The sequence below is a fragment of the Nannobrachium achirus genome (assembly GCF_963921795.1).
Source record: "Nannobrachium achirus genome assembly, chromosome: 17".
NCBI classification, from domain to species: domain Eukaryota; kingdom Metazoa; phylum Chordata; class Actinopteri; order Myctophiformes; family Myctophidae; genus Nannobrachium; species Nannobrachium achirus.
Window position 1 is genome coordinate 55,518,172 of NC_137824.1, and position 25,712 is coordinate 55,543,883.

The 25,712-nt window shown below is 43.6% G+C and overlaps 1 protein-coding gene across 1 annotated transcript in view; it reads left to right on the forward strand.

Moving 5' to 3' along the window:
* Positions 1 to 18,336: 18,336 nt before the first annotated feature.
* cplx1 (complexin 1) overlaps positions 18,337 to 25,712 on the forward strand; it is a gene marked incomplete at both ends in the record, with an annotated part of 68,164 nt that continues 60,788 nt past the window's right edge. The window contains one exon of the mRNA XM_080746433.1: positions 18,337 to 18,367. Coding sequence (XP_080602559.1) covers positions 18,337 to 18,367 — 31 coding nt within the window. The remainder of the gene's footprint in view (positions 18,368 to 25,712) is intronic.

Here is a 25,712-nt window from a genome sequence, read left to right on the forward strand (position 1 = left end):
GGGTGTTGCCATCATAGATTGTAAAGGCACCAGAGGATGCTATTGGCTGCCAACGGTCACGTGCAACCGCAGGGATACATGGGAGAATGTGGTCGGAGCCTCCCGAAATACAGCACACGAAGAAGAACACAGCCGGCTGTTATCAGTTTAGTTGGCCACGCCCCCCACAACTTTATCATTTATTTTAAAATAAATTGGACCAAATTTTGACAAAACGCATATGATGGTGATTGAAAGGCAATTTTTAACTAGTGATAGGAACCATAAAGTATTCATGAAAATGTTAATTAAGGTTAGAACACGAAAGGGGAAAATTAATGGGATCCAATGGAGAACAATTATTTTTGCGATCGGCCGGGGGGGAAAACAATCATAGGAAGTTTTAGGTCCGTATTGGAGTCATTTTAAATCGGCAGAACTATGCCCCTGTTTGAGACACTCAACCAAACTGATCAGAGTTTCAGGTGTGCTGGACATCAATCGAGCTGATCAGGCTTAACACTGATTACAGGTCTAGTTACAGCAAGCGCCTGTTGTAGGAGGTGTAAAAATAATAAATAATGAAATACCAAGAAGATAACGTGACAGATAATGGATAATAATGACCAATGTCCTCCTATATTAACTGGTACTGTAAGGCCACAGAGTCCTGTAATAATGTCCCTGTAAAATGAAAAGGTGAGGAGATTGGGTTTGGCCCCGAAATAATGAAGCGGGCTATAGAACGAGCGGAGAACATTGAGTGGGAGGTGGTGTGGAACAGTTAGAGAGAGAGAAGGTGCCTTCTGTGTCAATGGGCTTCTGCGTAGTGATATATGTCCCTACTGCCAGGAGCGTCACAAGGGGTAGGAAAGTGGGACTGAGTTACCAGGGCCCAAGGTGGAGGGGCCCTAGTAACTTTAGCTATTGAAAAATAGCAGATATACAAGCTCACAGCGCGGCACCGAGTGCCGCGCTGCGAGCTTGTAGATCTGCTATTTTTTGAAAAGTCGTGAAAATGTGTGCAAATCTTTGAATACCGGTATGTATTTTTTAAGCAGACATTTGTAACTCAAATTTTGCTTCCAGGGGGGTCCCTGGAACTAAATATTTTGAGATGGGGGTCCGTGGCCAAATTCATATCATTTTGGAGGTCCTTCACATGAAAAGGTTTGAGCATCACTGACATGGAAACATGGGTTTCTTGCAGAACTTTTTAACAATAAAAAAAAAATAGCAGATCTACAAGCTCGCAGCGCGGCACTCGGTGCCGCACTGTGAGCTTGTATATCTGCTATTTTTCAATAGTTAACATTCATGGGGGGCCCGCAGTGAATCCTTGTACCCAGGGCCCAGAATTTGGTGTGACTCCCCTGCCTACTGCCACTATTATTGCCACTATTATGTGTGTCCCTTCTCCCTATACTGCCAGTGCCAAGTAAATATGTGGCCCTGCTGTGACTCCCAGGAGTTGACTGCTACACCACCAACTGCACTGGAAGTACAGACTAGAGCAGGGGTCTTCAACGTTTTCAGGCCAAGGACCCCTTAGTTGAGAGAGAGAGATGAAGCAGGGACCTGGACCCCCACAACCTTTTCATAGATTCCATATACTGTAGTTTTATCGTTTGACAGCACAATCATCAGTGTATTATTTTGGATTCATGTCAATTTGTGTTTTCAGATATTTAACCACTTTAGCCGTCATTACCTACTAATCAACTTGACCTTTCACTCTGTACTTAGTCTGCTCTTTTTCCCCTCTACACCAAACCTCCGAAAATAGCCGAACTACAAGCTCACAGCGCCTCACAACGCCTCACAACGCCCCCATGCTCAACACTCATCCTGTATAGGTTTACGTGCAGTGACAAATCTCACCCATAGCCCTACGCATCTATACGGTTTTTGCTTACTTTGTTGCATGCAAAATGGCTGACATTGACATCAAGTGGTAGGGTGAATATACAGTATACAGTTTTCTCTCCTGCTTTATTGTTTCACTCTGGAAGACGCAAGTCAAAACGTCAGTCACACCTGCAAAATAACAAAATGTGTAGACCCAGTCGAGTGCACCAGTTTTATTGTGTACTATTTGTGGTCTGTTTTGAATTGGCCAGGTATTTTTCTTCTTAATCACCCTATACACTACAATATCAAAGAATATGTCCATATCATACTCTTTGCCATAGAGTATGATATGGAAAAGTACACAATAAAACATGATCCTCTACAATGTAGATTCAACAGTTGCATCTCATATCATTGGGCAAACATATTATAAAGATCTTTCTTACCCGATTGATTCATTCCAGTTCATATACGTTCTGGCAGAGCCCATGATCAGTACGTGTTCATGCTGGAAATTAATGAAACGAAAACACATGTGAGACTTGATCAAAAAGTCTTCAAAGTGGGTACTGTGATCATAGATGTGGAACTCAATTGCCTCAGATCATTGCATCCAGTAGTAGGACCCTTGAGAAGATGACTGCATAGTGCATATCATTGGGGAGATTACTTTGAAAGGGATAGTTCATACTACAGTTGTTTATTCATAAAACGCAGAGCATTTATTCCAGCCCGTGCAGATAATTTGTAGTACTGTACATCAAACTAACATCAAAACTGTGGAACTTTGGTGACAGAGGTTGCAGGATGTGCATGTGTTTTTATCATGAGAATGCATGTGTTTGCATCCATGCACATATTCCAGGGATTTCAGACACTTACGTTCAATGTTTTTCTTTAAGCATCCAGAAGTCAGTATCGCTACAAGATTGCAGAGGCACAGCCGGGGGCATCACAAGAGGGGGGGAGTGGGAATGGGTTACTAGGGCCCAAGAGGGAGGGGCCTTGATTATTTTATACTTTAGCTATTGAAAAATAGCAGATATACAAGTTATATATAGATATATGAGCTTGTAGATCTGCTATTTTTGAAAAGTCATGAAAATGTGCGCAAATCTTTGAATATATGTATTTTTTATGCAAACATCAGATTTTGCTTCTGGGGGGTCCGTGGAACTAAATATTTTGAGATGGCGTCCGTAGCCAAATACATATCATTTTGGGGATCCTTCACATGAAAAAGCTTGAGCACCACTGACATAGAAACATAGGTTTTTCAAAAAAACCTTAGAAGGATTTGAAATATTCAAAGACTTGTGTGACACATTTTCAAGATATTTCAAAAATAGCAGATCCACAAGCTCACAGCCGCGCTGTTTGCTTGTATATCTGCTATGTTTCAATAGTTTAAGTACCCAGGGCCCAGTCAACACCCCTGGGCACAGCTCAGCTGCTGGTCACTGTTGTATCGTCCATGGGTCTGGAACCTCTTTGACGAACCCAAACAGGAAAACGGGTATTCCACCTTCTGGAAACCTGGGACTGCAATTATGCACATTCACGGTCTACAGTATATGCCTTTGCCAGTTAGGTATCCTCATGGATGCACATGCACATTGATAAAAGAACATTGCTGACACATCCACAGTGATGGTTTAGAGGCTGTCTATGCTGATGGGACATTTCATTAGCACTAGCGTGGAACTGTGAGGGGGAAAACCTGCACTGGGTAGATATTGTCAGAGTCTACTTTACCGCCTTCAAAGGTCTTAGTATTGTTTTTGACTTATTTAGCCGACTTAACGGTGTAGAGCTGCATAGTTCTCAGTAGCTGCTGCACAGTCAGCTGAATAATACTAGGCTATTGACTCAATGAGCTACTTACGGTAGGCATCATACTGTGATCCAGTTGCACATTCATTTTTATAACTTGCTTTGGGGCCACAACCCTAAAGCAACACTTCAAGCAAGGGTATGATAATTTAATAATGCAATAATGCAACCTCAATTATTTTAAAGGAGTATTATTAAAGCTTCGGTCTCTCCAGATTCAAGCTTAAAAATAGATAAAATAAAAGAGATAGAGACCACTGGGATTGGATGCTTTAGGGATTCGATTTCAGCACCGGTAATTAGTTCTGGCTGGGTTGGCGGGTGGGTACTGATGCCATGTACTGTACCTTGACCATTGGAACTGAGTTTAATCAGTGAGTCTGCTTTCATAAGAATGTTTGCCCATATGTTTTTGAGTGGGCGAGTGCATTCAAGTGTTATGTAACCACCTCCATTTCCTAAGGTTGTTGTGAAGCTGGACCGAAATGCAGGAGCGTGCCAAGTTTAGTGGAGAATCCAACTTTATTTCTCCAGCCAGACAGAGAGCAGAGCCACAGGCAAACACGGGCAGGCAACACGAGGCTATACAGGAACAGGCAGGAGACAACGGAACGAACGGTTTTCTTCACAGGGTCAAATAAACAGGCTTACTGAAACAGACTCACAACAACAGGTGAACTCACAAGGAAGATACTGGTGAATACAATGGACAATCAACTGATTTGCAAAGAGGAATGAGCTGAAGTGGAAAGAAATGTGGGACTGGTCAGAGAGGGGAGAGACAGAGATGGCAGGGAAGAGACAGGTAGAAAGATCATCAATAAATGTACATATCAATTATTTTAGTGTCCCTATTCTGGGGCAAACATTCTACAAAAATAGCCACATCACAACACACTCCAGGCAATGAAATCTATTGGGTTTAAGTGGTAAAAGTGGGTTTTGGTATTGGCTATTTTGACAGAAAAGGACACATATTGATTTAACTATTGTGTATGTGTGTGTGTGTGTGTGTGTGTGTGTGTGTGTGTGTGTGTGTGTGTGTGTGTGTGTGTGTGTGTGTGCGTGCGTGCGTGCGTGCGTGCGTGCGTGCGTGCGTGCGTGCGTGCGTGCGTGCGTACGTACGTGCATGTGCATGTGAGTGTGTGCAGTATGTCTACATGGGAATGCATAATAATATAACATGCTGATGTGCAGACACGTGCATACAGCGTGAGCGCATGCATCCACACCGATAACTTCAGTCTCCAACCGGTGTGCCAGCATTCCCCTTGTCTCCGGGGAAATTTCAGACCTCGATCAGCACAGATCGGTGGACACGGGATTGGGAAGGCCTTGGCAGAATGCTTACAAGACGTCAATAGTGGGCTGTTTCCCACCTTTGTTTCCACCCAGATTCACTGACTGATCATGTCAGATCAGCGGTGGCTCCTCTCAATTTGGATGCATCGAACGGCCTTGTTTCTTCAGGCTTAACTATGTGAACATATTGGCTGTGTTCAGCCAAGGGATTTGGTGCAGACTGTAGAGGGAGAAAAGAAGCGTCCCGGGGGGACCCCGGTCGGCTAAGTATAGGGTTTAAGAGCTGAGAGTGGAGGGCACATGAAAACAGGCGAGTACCAACGTGCCCTCAGCTCTCAGAGACAATTCATGAGAGTTAATTTAACCCCGAGTGTACACAATGTAACCAAACACGGATCCATTTGGTTCCATGTGTGTGACGTGTGCATGCATGCGTGCAGCGTGTGTGTGTGTGTGTGTGTGTGTGTGTGTGTGTGTGTGTGTGTGTGTGTGTGTGTGTGTGTGTGTGTTTTAGTGTGTATTGGATCTCTTACAATGTCTCTATAATATGCCATGTGTCAAGAATTTGCTTCCAAAATTAGCAAAATATAAATACCTAAATAACTAACAAAAGCAAAAGGTGTGGGGGCGCCCGCTGGCCTACTGGTCCAGGGCGCATACCACATAGGCATTTGCCACATAGGCATTGATGCCTGGTGGTTCGATTCCCCATCCGGTCACTCCCCATCTCTCAACCCCATTTCCTGTCAGTCTAACTGTCCTATCAAATAAAAGCATAAAAGCCCCCCAAAAAACTAAAACAATCTTCATCAGGACATGCTGTATACCTGATGAAGGTCTGAATAGGCTGAGACGTTGACGTCACAATAAAAACACTGCAGAGCCTTTTCAGCATCACCAGTGTGCAGACGTACTATTCTTTTTCACCATCATTTAGAAATGACACACTGCACTGAAAATCTGTACACATGATCATGCATACTTAAAGGTGAATTCCAGCCTAGAAGGCTATTATAGCTTACCTTTAGATCTACAGTACTTATTTTCTCCCCCAAAGCATGGACCAGGGCTTCAGACCAGGGCTTCAGACCAGGGCTTCAGACCAGGGCTTCAGACCAGGGCTTCAGACTAGGGCTTCAGACCAGGGCTTCAGACCAGGGCTTCAGACTAGGGCTTCAGACCAGGGCTTCAGACCAGGGCTTCAGACCAGGGCTTCAGACAGGAGCGATTGGTTTTATTGTAAATCCGCTTGTTTCTCTCGCTCGAAAATCCATTATTTCGCTACACGTCTGCCGTTCATAATGATAGTATCTGATCCTAGCTGTAATATTAGCAGTGTGCAGCCATTGTTGTTGTTAAAAACGTTGAACTTTGAACTCACGTTGAAATCTCGTCTCTCGCGGGACTTCCGGATGTGCGTTTCAACGTGAGTTCCAGGTTTTTCCCCTTTGGGGAAGAAAACAAGTTAAATCTAAAGGTAACTTAGCCTTCTAGGCTGCATGGAATTCTCCTTTAACACTCTAAATTACACAATGACCACCATCGAGGGTACTCCATTCTGATTGGTTGGAGGGTGTGCATAACTTTCATATAGCTGTGGTCTCACCACTGTTTCAATTAACCAAACGAACCCTGTTCCAATTAACCAAACGAACCCTCTCATCCCTATTCAGGAAAAAGTCAGACAAAATTGCAGATCTACAACCTCACAGGCTCCGTTGTAAGCTTGTAGATTGGGTATTCTCAATAGAGATTTCGAGTAAAGAGAAAAAGCCCTGAGGAACCCTGGTCAACTACGTATATATGGTTTGAAGTAGTAGTTCACCCCCAAAATGACTTTTTTTCTATTGATTACTCACGCCATGGAGACTTAATGAGTTCAATAATATTTTGTGTTTTTTTGTTGCATTCCTAAGACAATAATTTGATTACAATAAATGTACCCCCATTGATTCCGGATGGGGACCCAAATGCATTCGGGTCCCCATCCGGAATCAATGAGGGTAAATTAACTATAATCTATTTTTGAAGCGGTTTGATTTTTTGTCTTAGGAATGCGACAGTTAAATGTTTTTATGATGTCATTGTGGGGATGCGCAATTATAAGCCAATCAAATTAACTGTCTGTATAGCCTGACTGTATGACTACTTACTATACTGGTCAGCTGTTGTTGGGCAGATTACACTGAGACAGTTTGAGACTGTTTGAGGATCCACACGGGAGAGAGACCACATGACTACTATACTATTATACTGTAATTTGGGGGCTGACAGCGGGCCTTTAAGTGGTTATGAACACTTCACTGCATTAATGGTTATTTAGCTATAAACTCTTAAAACAGCATGGATTTCAGGGGAACACGAAGTGTATTTGTTGATGTTGTGGTAAAAGAAAGATGTGACCTTTTCCAGTTCAGCTCTGCTTCATGTCAGGGGAGAGGGGGGGGGGGGGGTAATTAGCCTTTTAGCTGCCCAGCTCAGTGTGGATTAACCCTTACATTTCTGCGTATGCCTCCAAGCAGGGACGTGCTGGGCCCCTGATTCAGCCCGGGAAAAAGAGTTGGAGAGGCCCTCATTGCGCGCTATAGAGAGAGATCTCTCTATAGCGCTGCTGCTACTCAAAGATTTGCCATTTCAGATCATGACAAGTAACAAGCCAGTGGGCCAATTACATGAATTAGGCCTATATTTCGTTGTTGTTGGGTGGAAACCTTGTGTGTCCAAAACCGTTTGTCTTGTATTTATCATTTAAAAAATGATTTAAACTAGTGAAAACAGCCGATCTACAAGCACACAACGCCTCGCGGTGCGAGGCGTTGTGTGCTTGTAGATCTGCTGTTTTCACTACTTTTGTGCAAACCGTTGAATTTTTACTTTTGTGCAAACAGTTTCATTTTTTCCTAAAGGCCCGGCCTGGACCGGCCGAGAATGAACCGGCCGTTCGGGAGTTGTCCCGCTTTACCCAATGGCCAGCACGTCCCGGCCTCCAAGTCACACACACACACACACACACACACATGCACGGCACGCAGGCGCACACACACTGAAATCTCCGAACGGGAGGCCAGAGTGCAGGGTCACCTAAAGTGCTACTATAACACCCCTACGTATATTACTGTACAGTAGTGTTTACAGCGGCGTAATAGAAAAGTGATGATCAACAAAATTGATCGGGAGAAACGACCCCTGTCATAGGTAGGTGTGGACAGCAATGCAATACCATCATAATGAGTGAGAGGGGTAAAAAGAAATCAGCTAATGGTGACCAGAATTGATCCCTTGGAACTGGTCGATGCTCGTCTCGGGGGAACGGCTGAAGTTGACGTTGTGAATGTTTTATGGGTGACCTCGGATGAACCCGAGGTGGGCCTCTAAGGGCCTCCTGGGGAGTTTACAGCCGTAGCAGAAATGGATTATATTATTGAGAGGTTTTAAGACCCAAGCAGTGTTGATTTCGTCGACTAAAACTATGATGTTTGTCGACTGCAATTTTTTCACTGACGAAAACTAAATAAAAACCAAATTAAAATTAAGCTGTGATGACTAAAACTAAGTCTAAATATATTGACAATTTCGTCAACAAAATAAAAACCAGACTAAAACGTTAGGGAGGGACTAGTGGAGAAGAGAGTCATTTTATGTTTGGTTGCTCACAGGTGTTGCGCTGCGACGCGTTGTGAGCTTGTAGATCTGCTATTTTCAGCACACAACCAAGTGTAAAATCAGTCATTACGATGCCATCAAGGCCTGCCAAAATACAAATAAATCAACTGTAGATTTAGTCGCCTAAAATCTTATGATATTTAGTCAACCCTAACCCTAACTATATGGAATCTATGAAAAGGTTGTGGGGGTCCCCGCTTCATCTCTCTCTCAACTAAGGGGTCCTTGGCCTGAAAACGTTGAAGACCCCTGTTCTAACTAAATAAATAAGAGTCTATAATAACTGAAGGCCCAGTAAGGATGCCTGTGAACTGGACTGTAGGTGTTAAGTCAGGCAGCCATGCACACGTGTAAAGTATAATGATGATGTATGAGTTTACTTAACTCTTATCTCTTTTCTAGGCACAGGGCGGGAGACACTCGGAGGGGAGTCCTAATTACCTGGCTTTGGCACGCTGTTCAGCCCTGTTATTGAGATTCTTCAAGTGGGAGGGATAAAAGGGGAGAGCGGGGATTAAAATTCCATTCGTGTAGCCTAATTCCAGGGAACATGTCAAGTATATTAAAGTTGATTACCGCGCAGACTGAAATCAGTGTGATTTTTTTACACATGCAAATGAAGAGAACTTCAGTGAAATACTGAAAGGGGTCCAATCCTCCCCCAGGAGAGTGTGCACGGATGGCTCAAAAGAACACGAGTTAATGAAGTTTATTGTTGTTACACTGTTGCATAATTTGTGAACCCACATCTACTGCCGTGACAAAGTCTGATACAGTATTCTGTTTGATGCCACAGAAAAGATTACCCTAGCAAGCTGGATTTCCCTTAATAATACGGTCCTATAAAGAGGAACAGCAAGGGATAGTCAAAAAGGGCATAAAAATGCACTATTTGTTGCATAATCCTGTGCAGCTTGAAGTTGGTTACTCGATGAAGGAACAACAAACACTCCTTTGTGTGTGTGTGTGTGTGTGTGTGTGTGTGTGTGTGTGTGTGTGTGTGTGTGTGTGTGTGTGTGTGTGTGTGTGTGTGTGTGTGTGTGTGTGTGTTGTTTTGTTTGTTCTTGTTACCATGGTATTCAATTCATCAACATAGCTTAGAACAGGGGTCTTCAACGTTTTCAGGCCAAGGACCCCTTAGTTGAGAGAGAGAGAGATGAAACAGGGACCCCCACAACCTGTTCACAGATTCCATATCGTTTCATCGTTTGACAGCACAATCATCAGTGTATTTTGCATTCATGTAAATTTGTGTTCTCTGATATTTAACCACTTGAACCGTCAACACTTAAACTTGACCTTACACTCTGTACTTAGTCCGCTTTTTCCCCTCTACACTAAACCTTTTTTGCCTAAAATAGCCGAACTACAAGCTCACAACGCAGCGCAAGGCGATGTGAGCTTGTAGATCTGCTATTTTTGGCTAAAGTTCTCAAGAAAAAAGGTTTCTATCACACAAAGATTTGGAGGACCCCCTGTAGTAACTCTGAGGACCCCCTAGGGGTCCCGGACCCCCTGTTGAAGACCCCTGGCTTAGAATATTAACACATTCATACATGTCATTAACAAATTCAACAACTATGTAAGGGGAAAAAGGATTACCTCCTTTTGGTGTTTTGGAATTAAGATCTACCTGCCCTTGTGGTCTCCTGATAGAAGTTTTTTCATCCTTTTAATGGATAAAGTCAGGGCACATTGTGGGTGGCAGGGCATTAGAATGAGAATGTTCCCACGTTTGTCCTCAATTTCGGGGTTACCAGATCATGGTTGCTCCCTCTGGGTTTGTGGCTGTCACTCACTGTGGTAAAGTAGTTAAACGGATATGAGGGCACGTGTCCCTTTGAGTATCGTAAATACCAATCCCATTGATATTTTCTACTAATGCAGATGACATGCTGTATTGTCCCGTTTCGTTTACTCCTTTATTTCTGTCATACAGAAGCCAGCACAATGGAATAACCATTGTGACCCAACCTCTCCGAGTGAATTTAAGTCTGACCTTTCATTCTTTGCATGGTGTACGTATGAAATGTAGAATCATTCATTTAGCTGACTGGTGAGTGTTGACCACTGTGGTGCATCTGTAAGAATGCAGAGAGAGGCTTCTTCTTTTTAGGTAGACAGATAGATACCTTTATTATCCCAAGGGGGAAATTCAGTTGTCCAGTTGTAGCACAGCAGTATACAGTTATTTACAAAGTTACAGAGAAGTAAGAAAAAAGATAGATAAGAGGAGAAAAACAAGAGCAGTACAGTACCAATAAAGAGAAGGTGCATCAATAGAGGGGGCGAATAATAAGTCATATATACATAAAGTGTCTTACAAAAAGAGACCATAGCAGTCAATGTTAGTTAGTGCAACAAGTATCTCACTGTCATTGTTAAACAAAGCAAAAATACTCAGAAACTACCAACACAACCTAATAGTGCAATGTCAAAAATCAGTGCAAAAAAAAAAAAAAAAAAGCTCAGAGAAGAAGAAACTAGGAAGGTCCCTATAGAGGTCAAAGTCAATACAGCAATAGTTCCGTCAGTCTAAGTTAGGAAGGAAGTCCTTTTCAATAGGTGTTTTTATTCCAAACAAAAAAAAGGTTACAAATGAGGGTGCTTGAACGCAGTCCGAAGTTGCTAATTAAAGTAAGTCTCTTCTGTGTAATCCAAAAAAATAAGAATAAAGGGAATAATGTCCAAACAGGTTAAGAGCAACACCTCAACAGCTCCTCACTCTACCACTGCTGCAAACAAACTGAACTGAACTAGCAACCCCCACTCCCCTGGACACACCTGGCCCTGCAATCAGCTGCCAGTCCCTCTCTCTAGGCTGAAACACAAAATATCAATAGGGTATATGCACATTCGGGATAGTGTTTTCTGCTGGTGTTTCAGTCCGAGTGTATCAAAGGGTGCGTTCGGAAATGCGCACTGGGTGTGTGCTCAGTGTAGTGAGTGCCTAAACCCAACCCTAATCCTAACCTCAGTAAAACTTTGCCTAAACCCAACCCTAACCCTAAACCTAACCTCAGTAAAACTTTGCCTAAACCCAACCCTAACCCTAAACCTAACCTCAGTAAAACTATGCCTAAAACTAACCCTAACCCATTTCCGAACGCACCCTTTGATACACTCGGACTGAAACACCAGCAGAAAACACTCTCCCATGCACATACGCCATTTTGTTCTACTTCCGGGTGTCTTTCGACTTCCTTCACAGGTGTTACTGATGATACTAATTAAGGCTCTGTTTGATTTATTGTACAGTGGTTCTTTAATTAAAAGGACCCCCATAACTCTGTACAAATGGAATCAACTGGACCCTTGCAGGTCCATTTGCTTCCATTTGTACACTCTCAGAGTTACACACCTGTATGGGGATTGGGGACATTTGGAACCCACTCAAGGACACTTTGAGACCCACTGGTGTAGCAGCACCCTGACTCTGTTTGACCAGAATGGAAAGAGTTCATTAGTATCATCGGTAACACCTGTGAAGGAAGTCGAAAGACACCCGGAAGTAGAACAAAATGGCGTATGTGCATATACCTATTATCATTTATCAAGTGAGATAGGCAAGCAATTAAATAGAATGTCCTTCATAACAACGTACTTCCTTTTTTTATTCTATGTGAGCAATCGTCCTGTTCGTTAGGCCTACAGTATGTCAGCAAGAGCCCCCATCTTTCCTGACATGGAGATTTCGTCATGGGTTACTCAGACTCCTAATTAGGAGAAAAAATGACAGAATTGTAGCAATTTATGCATTTTTGGATAACTTCATCAAACACGAGAAATGATTGCGTTTGCAGCGTAAACACAGCCATAATGCAGCTGCCAGTGTGTCTGTTTGAAAGCAGCTTGAAACAGCAGTACTTTGAAATCACGGCACCCTGCTGCTTTTTTCTGCTGCAATGCTGCTTGTTGCTGCAAACTGTCTCTTGCCATTGAACCATGCCATTGGCTTATTGCACGGGGATATCCACAATGCATTGTACCTTTATTATTATTCAAATGGTTTTATAATATGAAACGCACATCCAGTCATCATACAATTTATAAAAGAACAATAATAAATAAATATAGAATGCCCCCTCTCCACACAACATTGAATGATCAGAAGAACACTGTTGTTTTCTCTCTTCACAATATTGATATAAACACAGTCGTTTTTTATATCATGCATTGCATACAGCAGTGATATTCAACTGGCGGCCCGCGGGCCAGATTCGGCCCTAGCAGAGCTTTCTTGTGGCCCCTGGAGAACATTACCTATTCCAATGTAAATACATAATAATAATCTATCTATAAATGCGAGAAGTCTCTGCGTGTCTGTCTGTCTGTAATCCGCGTATCTCGAGAACCGTTCGTCCCACCGGCTTCAGATTCGGCACGCGCGTTCCCCGCCGCGGCACGGAGTGCAGTGCCGGGTCTCGACCCGACCCGACGCGCGGTTTTACCGAACCGGCGCGAAACGTTCGGAATCTCCTTATGCGGTTGATTGTTGACATCAGGCTGTTCCGGAGGAAATCGGCGAAAGCTCTGACTCATTGTGACATCACTTCATAAAAGGCTCTGACATCACGTACGCCACATGAGTCAACAAAAAATCTCTGAATATCTCCATATATAGCATATATGGGCATAAAATGGACGCAGAATCACAAAGATCTCCATATACGGGCATAAAGGGACACAGACAGACGGATACAGAGATCTCCATAAATGGGCATAAAATGGACGCAAATGGCATATATGGGCATAAAATTTACGCAGAATCACAAAGATCTCCATATACGGGCATAAAGGGACACAGACAGACAGATACAGAGATCTCCATATATGGGCATGAAATGGACGCAAATAGACAGATATCTCCATATATGGGCATATGGGCATAAAATGGACCCAGAACTATATCTGCAGTGATCTCCATATATGGACATAAAATGGACGCTGACAGACAGACAGATAACAGATATCTCCATATATGGGCATAAATGGACACAGGCAAACAGATGGTCAAAACGGGTCCTATGACAACAGGTATAATGGGGTTTGCATTAAAGGGCAGGGCATTCATTCCCTATTTACATCGTTCCCGAGTTGGCCAGGTCGCCGACTAGACGCTGGGCCGCCCTTTGCTTCTAGTAATAATAATAATAATAACAAACAAATTATTATTGGATGGTTGGTTGTACAGGATGACCATTTTTGGCAATTTATTTTTTCAACATGGAGCCGGGTAGCCTGGCAACATACAAGAGCTCAACAGATGAAAAGCGAATGAAAATGTAGTCTTGAGTGGATGTCGTTCATTTACCCCAAAGAAATAATGCACCTTCCATCTTCTCCATCATCATTCACCTCCAGCACAAGATGTGTTTGAAGTGAATGATGATGGAGCTCAAAGCTCAAAGCAAAAACCCCTCATTCATACGCACATGTAAACACTTCACCTTGCCAGCCTACCTCCAAGATGCTTTCATGCCAATGACCCATGCTGAACATACTGAAATATCTACTTCCTCTTTTGTTAATATAAGCCTGTGCTCTATAAAGGACTGGCACACAAAACATCAAAATGCATGAATGCAGTATGAAGCAGGCCCTAATAAGCTACCATATTGGACATACATGTCCATTGTTGTGTCCTATCGTACATACATTAACACACAACAAAGGGTTAACCATAAACATTTTGTTAATTTCTGTGTCACAGTCTTATGGACCACGACTTCAAGTGATTTTACAAGTGTGGCCCCCTGCCTTCTCTAGTTGAATACCCCTGGCATACAGTATGTCTATAATATTTTCTCAAATCTCTGTCAGGCGATACAGGATACTATGTCCCTTTCAAAGATACAATAGTTGGTAAATCATCCTGTTCTCACATGATGGCATGTCCACCAGAGAACAACCCAGCAAGCACGGTCTGGACCTGTCCTGGACCAATCAGTGACGTCTCCATTGGGGCCAGATCAAGTCAAACCATGACTAGTCAGATCTGGCCCAGAATATCACCTGATTTCAACCAGCATGAATCCTGACCACAAAAAACGGACGTCTTGGATTAATCAGAGAGGGTCCGATCGAGGCCAGATAAATATCATAACTAGTCAGAATAAAACCTTACATGCTCATATTTCAACTAACATTACAAACAATAACAATAATCCTATAGTGACTAGTCCATATGACGTCCTGGTAATGGCGTCAATAATGACGTCAAGACGGATGTTCAGCATTTGTACTGATAACCTAAATATGCTTTGTCATAAAGTTGTTTGTCTCTCACTCTTCCCCTGTGTGGTGCCACTAGTCACAATGTGTTGGAACAATATCCAAATCATACATATGTACCCTCTGCTGTCAAAAGACCACTTTGAGGTCAAACCCACCAACCAACACACCCACTATAGGCATGATGCATTGTTAGGCAACGGTTTCTGTCAGTGTCTGAATCAGTGCATGTTGTCCACCTGCCGGTCCACCCACCCATCAGGCCATTTAATAAAGGAAGGATACTGGATGCTAGCTGCAACAACAGCTATGAGGACAAATGACCTCTGTTATATATCGTCGTTGTTGGGTGGAAACCTTGTATGTCCAAAACCGTTCGTTTTGTATTTATCATTTTAAAAATGATCTAAACTAGTCTAAACTAGTGAAAATAGCCGATCTACAAGCACACAACGCAATAGTCTTGATGAACCACCAGGGCTTTACTTTACGGAAAAACATACACATTTGAAACTTGGAGATACGAGGTTTCTACCCGACAATGACGATATAAAAGGGATACACCTTAAGAACATGTTTTCTTTTTTACAAAGAACAAACAACAAAAAACTGATGATGAGGATCCATTTCAGTCATGAAGAGAGGAGATGAAGAGCAGACAAGTCATCATTTTTATTTTATTTTATTTCTTACCTTGATTACCTTGCACATTTTGATTCAGGGAACGCAGGTAGGGATGGGACGATATGAATATTTCATATCACGATTATTGTGACAAAAGACATCACAATTTACGTTATTATCGCGATAATCAAAATGCATTATCCTGGGTGCGGAACATTTGCCAAAAAATAGCAGTTGTGAGCTTGTAGATCGGCTATTTTTTCGGCAAAGACATTTGATAGAGAGTGAAAAAAAGACTGTATCAAGTACATATATAAGTACCTTTTAGGCTTTTACCAATTATAGAGGGTTTAAGTGGTACCGGCTATGCAGCTCTGCAAATAAAAGGTGAATTGATCCCATGCAGTGCATGACAGAGGATGATATCACGATAAATTAAATCTCCACGATACGATTATCCTGAGTATTTTTTTCGGCTATTTTCGGTGCTTGATACCACACTGAACTAAGCATATAATCAAGTCAATACTGCATGGCATACCCCATGGATTTCTACACATGGAGGGCAATTCTTTCAACATAAGTTCAGTTCAAGGCAATTCTCTTGAATGCTGCCTTCAGGTATGGCATGATGGACATTTACATTTCTTTCACTTATAGAAAAACTGCATTCATGGTCTGGAGAGGGCACTTTTTACAGACGGTAAAAGGGCAGGGGCTCAAGCCCCCTTTGATGTCTATGGTAAAACATAAGGGTTGCACATAACTTGACATAAGCCCAGATGGGTAGCATAATATATGAACCCTAGCTAAGGGGTAATAGCGGTGTATGTAGTAACATGTACAGTAACTCTTAATCACAGTGCAGATCAATGCTATAGATCGAGTGCTGCATGGGCAAATTATCGTTGCGATAATACAATTGAGACTGAGGGGGGGCAGACCTCCATTCAGAAACACCCCCATTTAGCAACATCCCCATTCAGAAATATGAGGTTAGGGTTAGGGTTTAGGTTAGGTTTAGGTGACACCTCCATTTAGAATGATGGAAGTCAATCTTCTGAATGGCAATGTTTCTGAATGGAGATGTGTGTAACCGAGAGTGAGCTTTCACACAAGCTGTGTGCTTCAAACGTTGATTGATCCAAAAATAGAAACACAAGGCTACTGTATATACTACATCTTCAGTAAATGCACTACCCTTCACTACACGAAAAAAGCCATAGTCTAGGATCCGGCATGAAAACAAAACTGGCACGTGGGAAATTACACAATGTAGGTCACACAACGGTTAAAAAGACAGCGTACCGAGGGGCTAGAGGCTTCTCCGGGATAACTGAGAACTATCCGTTTGCCGATGAAGAAAGTGGGCGGGTCGGAACGTCAAGAGCTAAATAATTGATCTTTCTATCGGCCGGGGGGGGGGACGACGTATTATACGTGGGACGTTTCAATAGCGATCGAAACCCTCCTTGTGATTCAGTGTCTAGTACCGACATCAGCTGGCCTGCAATTGCAATTCCGTCGCTAAACAACACTCGTGCAGCCCTGTGTGTGAGGAGGAGGAAGAAGAAGAAGAAGAAGCACAAGAAGAGGAGGAGGCAGGCAGGCAGGCAGAAGCACCAAGGACGTCCTTCCTTTTTCCTAGGCGATATACCCCAAGAGCCGGAGATGCTAGGGACGAACAGTTGATAAGCCCATCTCTCTCTCCAACAACACCAGCGCAGGACAGCTTCGTTCCGGGCTGGGGGGAAAAACAAAAAGTCTACATCCCGGCCGCTAAATCCCCGTTTTGTGTGGAAGATTTCCATCTCCGGACAGGTAATTATGACCGCTTGAGGGGAGAACTCTCGGCGTTGTACCTGGACCGCGTTGGACGTGTAGGGAGCTGTTCGCCAAGCGGTGGTGCTGAACCGGCGGACTGTGTTCGGGCGCTGTGCAGCCAGGGAGCTGTCCACTATAGCGGGGGTGCTGAAACCAGCCATCCTCCCAACGAGGAAGTGGCTCGTGTTATTTCCCGTTCCAAACGGGGTGTTTTCTTTTGCATTTACAACCGCAATGTCACGTCGGATGTTTTGCGTGAAAATACTCGCATCTTTTCGAGCAGCCAATGCATGCATGCCGCGGCAGTGTTAAACAAAGCGCATTATACACCGTGGATGGATGGAATGGATGGATGCATGTAGCGTCCTTCCCCTTGGTTCGTGGAAAGTTTTACACGACCTCGAATGCTGTTAATGTTGCTGTTACTGAAGCTACATGACGATATACACTTCAGTTAATTCCATTTAAACATTTTCAATGAAATGAAAATAATAAAGTGTGGCTGTGTGGAATGATACAAATACTATTTGACAGAGGAGAAAGAATCACACTCCATTCAGGTCAACTAAGGGCTATACTCAACTATACGAGTCCTGACAACGCGGAGTGAAATTCTTTAAAAGTTTAAAAAAGAAAAGGCAACACCAAAATGTTTTGCCACAGTGACAGTGACAGGAGAACAATGTGTGAATCGTTCGTTGTGTCGACGTTTCTAGGTTAAGTCAGCCTATGAACCATGACCTTAATGTCCTTCATTTGGTGCATAGAGGAGCCAAATACTCAGAGGTCCACTGTTATCACGCGCACACGTAGCCTACTGTACGCCACTGACAATATCTGATAAAAGTAACTGAGAGAGAAGGACACCAGGCGACATTTGGTGTTTGGAAGTGATATAGGAAACAGTTTTTAATTGTTTTCTCTTTCTTTTTCTTCTCTCCACAGACCTGACAGCCAAGTAATCCGAGTAACAAGTGAATGTAACATCGTTCGAGCTAGAAAGGCAAGGAATTAAAAGCCATCGTCATGAATTTCGTAATGAAGCAAGCGCTGGGAGGTAAGTGCTTTTTTGATGATATATTTCTTTAGATATAGGAATATTGTTATATATATTTCGGCAGAGAGAGAGAGAGAGAGAGAGAGAGAGAGAGAGATTGATTGATTGATTGATTGATTGATTGATTGATTGATTGATTGATTGATTGATTGATTGATTGATTGGGAATCCGTATTTGTTTTCCCAGTGTTTTTATTGAAAACTATGGCTGTCACATTGTCTCCTTTGAGACTTTGTACTTCTCTTCCACTTTTCCCACCTCCCTGATGCGAATATGGACTTGTTGATAATAATGATTATCTTATGCAATAAGATAAAATAATCAGTAAGATAAGATAATAAAGGAAAGAAATCACGCATGGTCGCATAAGTCCCCTGGACGGCTGTTGTGTGAAAGCTGCCATCAGCTGTGTGTGTGGTTATTAGTTGTTTTGCGCATTTCTCACATCTGCGGACTGCCGTGCCGCTCTGCGCACATGGTGCAATAAGCGCCTCCGGGGCCACCAGGAGGCCGTTTACCGTTAACAGACTAGTGATTTGTAACGGAATGAACGGTTGTGTGGCCAAAAGCACGCTCTGTTTTAGTTACAGGTGTTGCACGTTCAGTTCACTCTGAAGTAGACTGCAAGTGCAAAGTATAGGAAGAAAATATATTTGTGCGTATCATTGCACGTTTCGTCTTGGCTTTGTTATCATAATTATCAAGTGATGTGATTTGGGGAAATGACGGATCAAGGACCAACCTAATCTTTTATCATTTCATTCTGGTAAAGCTGAAAGCATAGATGAACGTGTGAAAGGCTCGGTAATTGCCTGGGCTGCAATATAACTGACTGCCGCCGTGCATGACATTATCATAGCGGAGCCTAGTAATGAATTTTGTAGGAAATGAACGTGTTATCATACATGAATATGTAGATAAGGCATAAGGGCACTGGAAGGTGAATGCAGCTCAAGTGGTTTTCACGGATTGATCCGCCAAAACGTCGAGTAAAAATAGCACGCCAAACGTATAGCCTTAATTATATATGGTCGCGCAACACTCATTCATGACATGAGTGTATAGCCTACACATGAACACAAACACAATCACCCTGACACAGAGAGAAACGAAGTTCTATAGCATATATATATATATATATATATATATATATATATATATATATATATATATGGGCACGACTGAAACATGGCATGCACCCTCCACCTCCTGTCCACTAAAACTAATAACATGACTTAAATATAGCGGGAGGTAATAACATTTTCGTCTGATTTTACAAACAGGCGCACACACACACACACACACACACACACACACACACACACACACACACACACACACACACACACACACACACACACACACACACACACACACACAGTACATGCAAATTGTGCAAATCACTCCAACAATATAAGGCAGTGACTTTATGCTTGCTTAACAGAGCAGGAAAGGAATTTCACACTCGGGGAAACTTGGCCAGATTATGCCACAAGGCAACTTCCCTTTTGACCACAGTTTTCCCTTTTCTTTTAGGAGACTAACTTCTTTGCCCCCCACTCCCCCCCCCCCACCTGCTGTCATATGACCATAATGAGTTTCCTCAGCGTGCATGTGGTGGATTAGCTTCCGGCTATATTATCTCTCTCCCTCCTGTGCTGCTGTAAAAGAAAGAATCGCTCCATCTATTCTCATTTCCGCAGCGATTCTTCTCGTCCTTGTCTTACAAGGTCGTGTGGATTGGCGGCGTAATACTATAGCAGGGACGTGCTGGGCCCCTGATTCAGCCCGGGAAAAAGAGTTGGAGAGGCCCTCATTGCGAGTAGCAGCAGCGCTAGAGAGAGATCTCTCTCTATAGCGCTGCTGCTACTCAAAGATTTGCCATTTCAGATCATGACAAGTGACAAGCCAGTGGGCCAATTACATGAGTTAGATTTTGTCGTTGTCGGGTGGAAACCTTGTATGTCCAAAACCGTTTGTTTTGTATTTATCATTTTAAAAATGATTTAAACTAGTGAAAACAGCTGATCTACAAGCACACAACGCCTCGCGGTGCGAGGCGTTGTGTGCTTGTAGATCTGCTGTTTTCACTACTTTTGTGCGACGGCCTTGTATGATGAAGCAGGACTTTGCTTCGCGAAAAAATGTACAAATTTGAAACTTGGAATTACAAGGTTTCTGCCTGACAGTGACGATTTACTTTGTTGGCCGCCCAGCCCCCAAAATGGAACGAAGGCCGACATTTTATTTAAGTTTTTTTCCTAATGGCCGGCCTGGACTGGCCGGGAATGAACGGCCGTTCGGGAGTTGTCCTGCTTTTCCAAATGGCCAGCACGTCCCTGTACTATAGCATCCCTCTCCAATATCCCCCCGTGCGACCCTCTCTGTCACCGAAGTGCATTCAATATTCAATATGCTCCTCACAGGAGGACAAATGAGGAAGTGATTGGTGCAACCCACGGGGGCATTGTTTCACAGTGTGAGAGTAAAGAGTAAAGCGGTTTGTGTGTGCACTGTCTGTGCGTGTGTGTGGTCTCTTCTCACTGCACGGGAAGAGTCAGCTAGAAAGTGTGTGTGGGACTCTGATGTGTGTTTCTATTGTCGGTGTGAGTCCTGTTATCCAGGGACGTGCAGAGAATGTTAGAGAGGCAGGGGCTGACATTTCTTAAAAGGGCCTTTTCGTGAAAATGCCTTCAGGAATGGCATGGAAAGGGGGGTATTTGCATTTCTTTCACCATAGTAAAAACTGCATTCATGGTCTGGAGAGGGCACTTTTTACAGACGGATAAAAGGGCAGAGGCTCAAGCCCCCTTTGATGTCTGTGTGTGCACGTGCCTGGTGTGGGAGTGTGTTTCTATTGGCGTTGTGTTTGTATGTGTTGTACTGTTATCATCAGAGTGTGTGTGTGTGTGTGTGTGTGTGTGTGTGTGTGTGTGTGTGTGTGTGTGTGTGTGTGTGTGTGTGTGTGTGTGTGCGTGCGCACATGCACGTGTGTGCATGTGTTTGTGCGTATGCACGTGCACATGTTCCTGTCATTATGAGGTGTGCGTGTGGAGCGGGGGCATGTTTACTAGGGATGGGACGATATGAGAGTTTCATATCACGATTATTGTGACTACAGTATATCGCGATTTACGATATTATCGCAATAATCCAAATATCCCCAACTTCCATTATCCTGGGGCGGAACATTTGCCAAAAAATAGCAGATCTACAAGATCACAACGCATCGCGTTGCAACGTGAGCTTTTAGATGGACTATTTTTTGGCAAAGAGATTTGGTAGAGAGTGAAAAAAAGACTGTATCAAGTACGTATATTATAAGTACGTTTTACCGATAGAGGGTTTAAATGCTACCGGATATGCAGCTCGGCAAATAAAAGGTGAATTGATCCGTCAAAAAGCCTGCGTGACGGAGGACGATTTCACGATTAATGAAATCTCCGCGATACAAGTGTTTTTTTTATCACGATAAACGATAACATCGCTTATCGTCCCATCCCTGCTGTTTACTGTGGATGACATCACCATAATGGGTCATAAAAGACTGGAGTCAGTTGGTTGTTTTATCCCCCACCCCTCCTCCTCCACCACCACCAACCACAACACTCCCCTCCCTCCCTCCCTCTTATCAACGCGGTGGCATCTCCGTGCCCTTGGCTGCAGTGCAGGAGGAGGAGGGAGAGAGAGGGTGCAGGGGAATGGCAAGTGACAAATTGACGTTTAAAGGAGGGCCTTATATCATCAGTGGCTGATGGCGCTGGTCATAAAACCAGGCGCTGCCCTCTGGTCGAAGAGCATGTCAGCTTAATGGGAGACACTTTGCCTCCTCAGTCCTCTATTGCCCTCTCATTGTCAGTCTCATCCCGGTCTACTTCTCTCATCTCTCTCTCTCCCCTCTCTCTCTGCGGCTACGTCCCCCAGGCGCGTCGCACCAAATTCTGGGCCCTGGGTACAAGGATTCACTCACAGTTTGTGCTTTAAAGGTGATACACCATGCATTTAAAAAGTATTTATGTCATATTGTTTATGTCCCAAAAACGTTTTTCAAAAGGTTTGAGGCTAAATTACCACTCCTGAATAGAGAGCCTCTCTCATTTTTGAATGGCTCTCAGAGCATTTTCAGCTGCAGTACCACCTTTGGCCTGAACTGCGCCACCCCCCAAAAAAAATATTTTTGAAAAAAAGAAAATATATATTTTTCTTCAAAAACGGCCGTCGATGACGTCAGCGACGGCAGCAAATCTGGATAGACTGTTTTGAGAACCCATGGAATGCTTTTAACCTCTGCCTTCCCAAAACCAGAGAAAGACACAATGGTCAGAAATGGGACTTTGTGAGGATAGAAGGTGCTAGTGGGACCCCAAAAAAAGGTTTTAAAATAGGAAAAGTGAAATTTCATGGTGTATCACCTATAGCAGATATACAAGCTAACCCTTGTAGATCTGCTATTTTTGAAAAATTGTGACATTTGTGCAAGTCTTTGAATGTTACAAATCCTTCTAAGGTTTTTTTGAAAAAAACCTATGTTTCTATGTCAGTGGTGCTCAAACCTTTTCATGTGAAGGACCCCCCCAAAATGATATGTATTTGGCCACGCATGGACCCCAATCTCAATATATTTAGTTCCAGGGACCCCCCCCCCCCCCCAGAAGCAAAATTTGAGTTACAAATGTTTGCTTAAAAATACATATATTCAAAGATTTGCACACATTATCACGACTTTTCAAAAATAGCAGGTCTGCGCTGTGAGCTTGTATATCTGCTATTTTTCAATAGCTAAAGTATAAAATAATGAAGGCCCCTCCACCTTGGGCCCTAGTAACTCAGTCCCACTTCCCCCCCCCCCCCCCCCTTGTGACGCCCCTGGCCTCCCCATCGGTCCCCCATCTCTCTCTCTCTCTCTCTCTCTCTCTCTCTCTCTCTCTCTCTCTCTCTCTCTCTCTCAATCTCTCTCCCTCCATTACTTCCCCTGCGCTCTCTCCTCTCCTTCTATGCCCCTGTTGCACTAGCCCCCCCCCCCCCCTCATTCTCTCTCGTGTCATCTCTTGCTCCCTCCTTTCACTCTCACCTCTCTCTCTCTCTCTCTCTCTCTCTCTCTCTCTCTCTCTCTCTCTCTCTCTCTCTCTCTCGCCTTTGTTCTTTACGGTACATTTCTGGGTTTGGATGTGAGGCCAGGCAATCTCAATCAGCCTGCCACTGGGGAAGTTAGCCTCGGTTTGGAGGGGGGAAGTGTGCATGCGCGCATCGGCGCATGTGTGTGCGTGTGCGTGCGTGTGTGCGTGCGTGCGTGCGTGCGTGCGTGTATGTGTGTGTGTGTGCGTGTGTGTGTGTGTGATAAGGTTAGAGGAGAGTAAAGGAGAAATAACAAGAGGGTGGAAGTGGATATGTGTTGTAGACCTTGGTCACAATTAGAAGGAGAGGGTGTGTTTCTGTGTGGTCTATCCTTGTGGGTACCCAAAATCCCTACCGGTCAATTTTGACCTTGTGGGTATTTCTTCAGGTCCCTTTGAGGGAACGGGTCATTTTCATGGCTTTTAGAGCTAATGTTACATTTAATAAGGTCGGGGGTTAGGATCAGGAAGTTAGTTTAGACTTAGGTTAGGGATAGTGAGTTGGGGCTTAGCATTTTGGGGGTGAAATTGTAAAAAAAAAAAAAAGAAGAAGAAAAAAGAATAGCATGTATTGAAAAATTACTTTTCGACGTCCCACACACAGACTTTGCATGTAAAACTGAGTTGGTATGACATAAGAGTGACGCAAATAAAAATACAGAGCCTGCAGAAAGAAGATCTATACACGACTGAGCACACACACACACACACACACACACACACACACACACACACACACACACACACACACACACACACACACACACACACACACACACACACACACACACACACACACACACACACACACACACACACACACACACACAACACACACACTGTGTTAGCGTAATCAGTGTTGCGGCAGAGTCCCCCTGCCCAGCTGCAGTCACAGCAGGAAATGTTATGGAATTACACATGCACAAACACACAGGCCAGCAATCACATGTTTGGCCCGACCGCGCTCACACCATATGATACTTAAAAGACATACATATAGTACTGTACTGTATGCGTGATCACATTTCACACAAGCACACATGTTTGTGAGAAGCATGCATGCACAGAGGGCCATAAATAACCATACAGATGTGGTTGTACAGGGGCGTCACAAGGGGTAGAAAGAGGGACTGAGTTACCAGGGCCCAAGGTAGAGGGGCCCTATAGTAACTTTAGCTATTGAAAAATAGCAGATATACAAGCTCACAGCGCGGCACCGAGTGCCGCGCTGCGAGCTTGTAGATCTGCTATTTTTGAAAAGTCGAGAGCAATGTGTGCATATCTTTGAATATATGTATTTTTTAAGTTGAACATTTGTAACTCAAATTTTGCTTCTGGGGGGTCCCTGGAACTAAATATTTTGAGATGGGGGGGGGGTTCTTCACATGAAAAAGTTTGAGCATCTCTCCATCACTGACATGATGAAAACATAGGTTTCTTGGCACACATTTTCACGATTTTTCAAAAATAGCAGATCTACAAGCTCGCAGCGCTGTGAGCTTGTATATCTGCTATTTTTCAATAGTTAACATTCATGGGGGGCCCGCAGTGAATCCTTGTACCCAGGGCCCAGAATTTGGTGTGACGCCCCTGTGGTTGTACTGTACCACACTTACAGTAATGTTGCTGTTGTGTGGCAAAAGCATTACTCAGTCCTGCATTCAGCCATTCAGAAATCAAACTAAATGGTAAATGGTGCATCTATGTAGCGCTTTTATCCAAGGCGCTTTACATAGATTGTGTATTACATTCACCCATTCACGCGCACATTCATACACCGGTGGCGGAGGAAACCATGCAAGGCACCACACCTGCTCACCGGGAGCAATTAGGGGTTCAGAGTCTTGCTCAAGGACTCTTCGACATTAACTCAGGGGGAGCCCGGATTCGAACTGGGAACCCTTCTTGTGCTCTAATAGCGGTTTCTCTACCCCTGAGCTATGCCGCCCCTAAACTAGTAAAATGCCTCAGGGCGACATGCGAGGTCGCGCCAATTCGTGGCCATCTGACCAGTTACCCATACATGGAGACCCCTGGTACCCATATATGGAGACCCCTGGTACCCATATATGGAGATCCATGTACTGTATATGGAGATATGCTATGAGAGCCCAAACTTGCGTACTCAGTTATTCGTTAAGTGAAAGTCCTATGATGTGACATCGGACATCATACCCTTTTATGCCCATACATGGAGATCCTTGTCTGGAGAACCAGCTGTTAGTGGCCA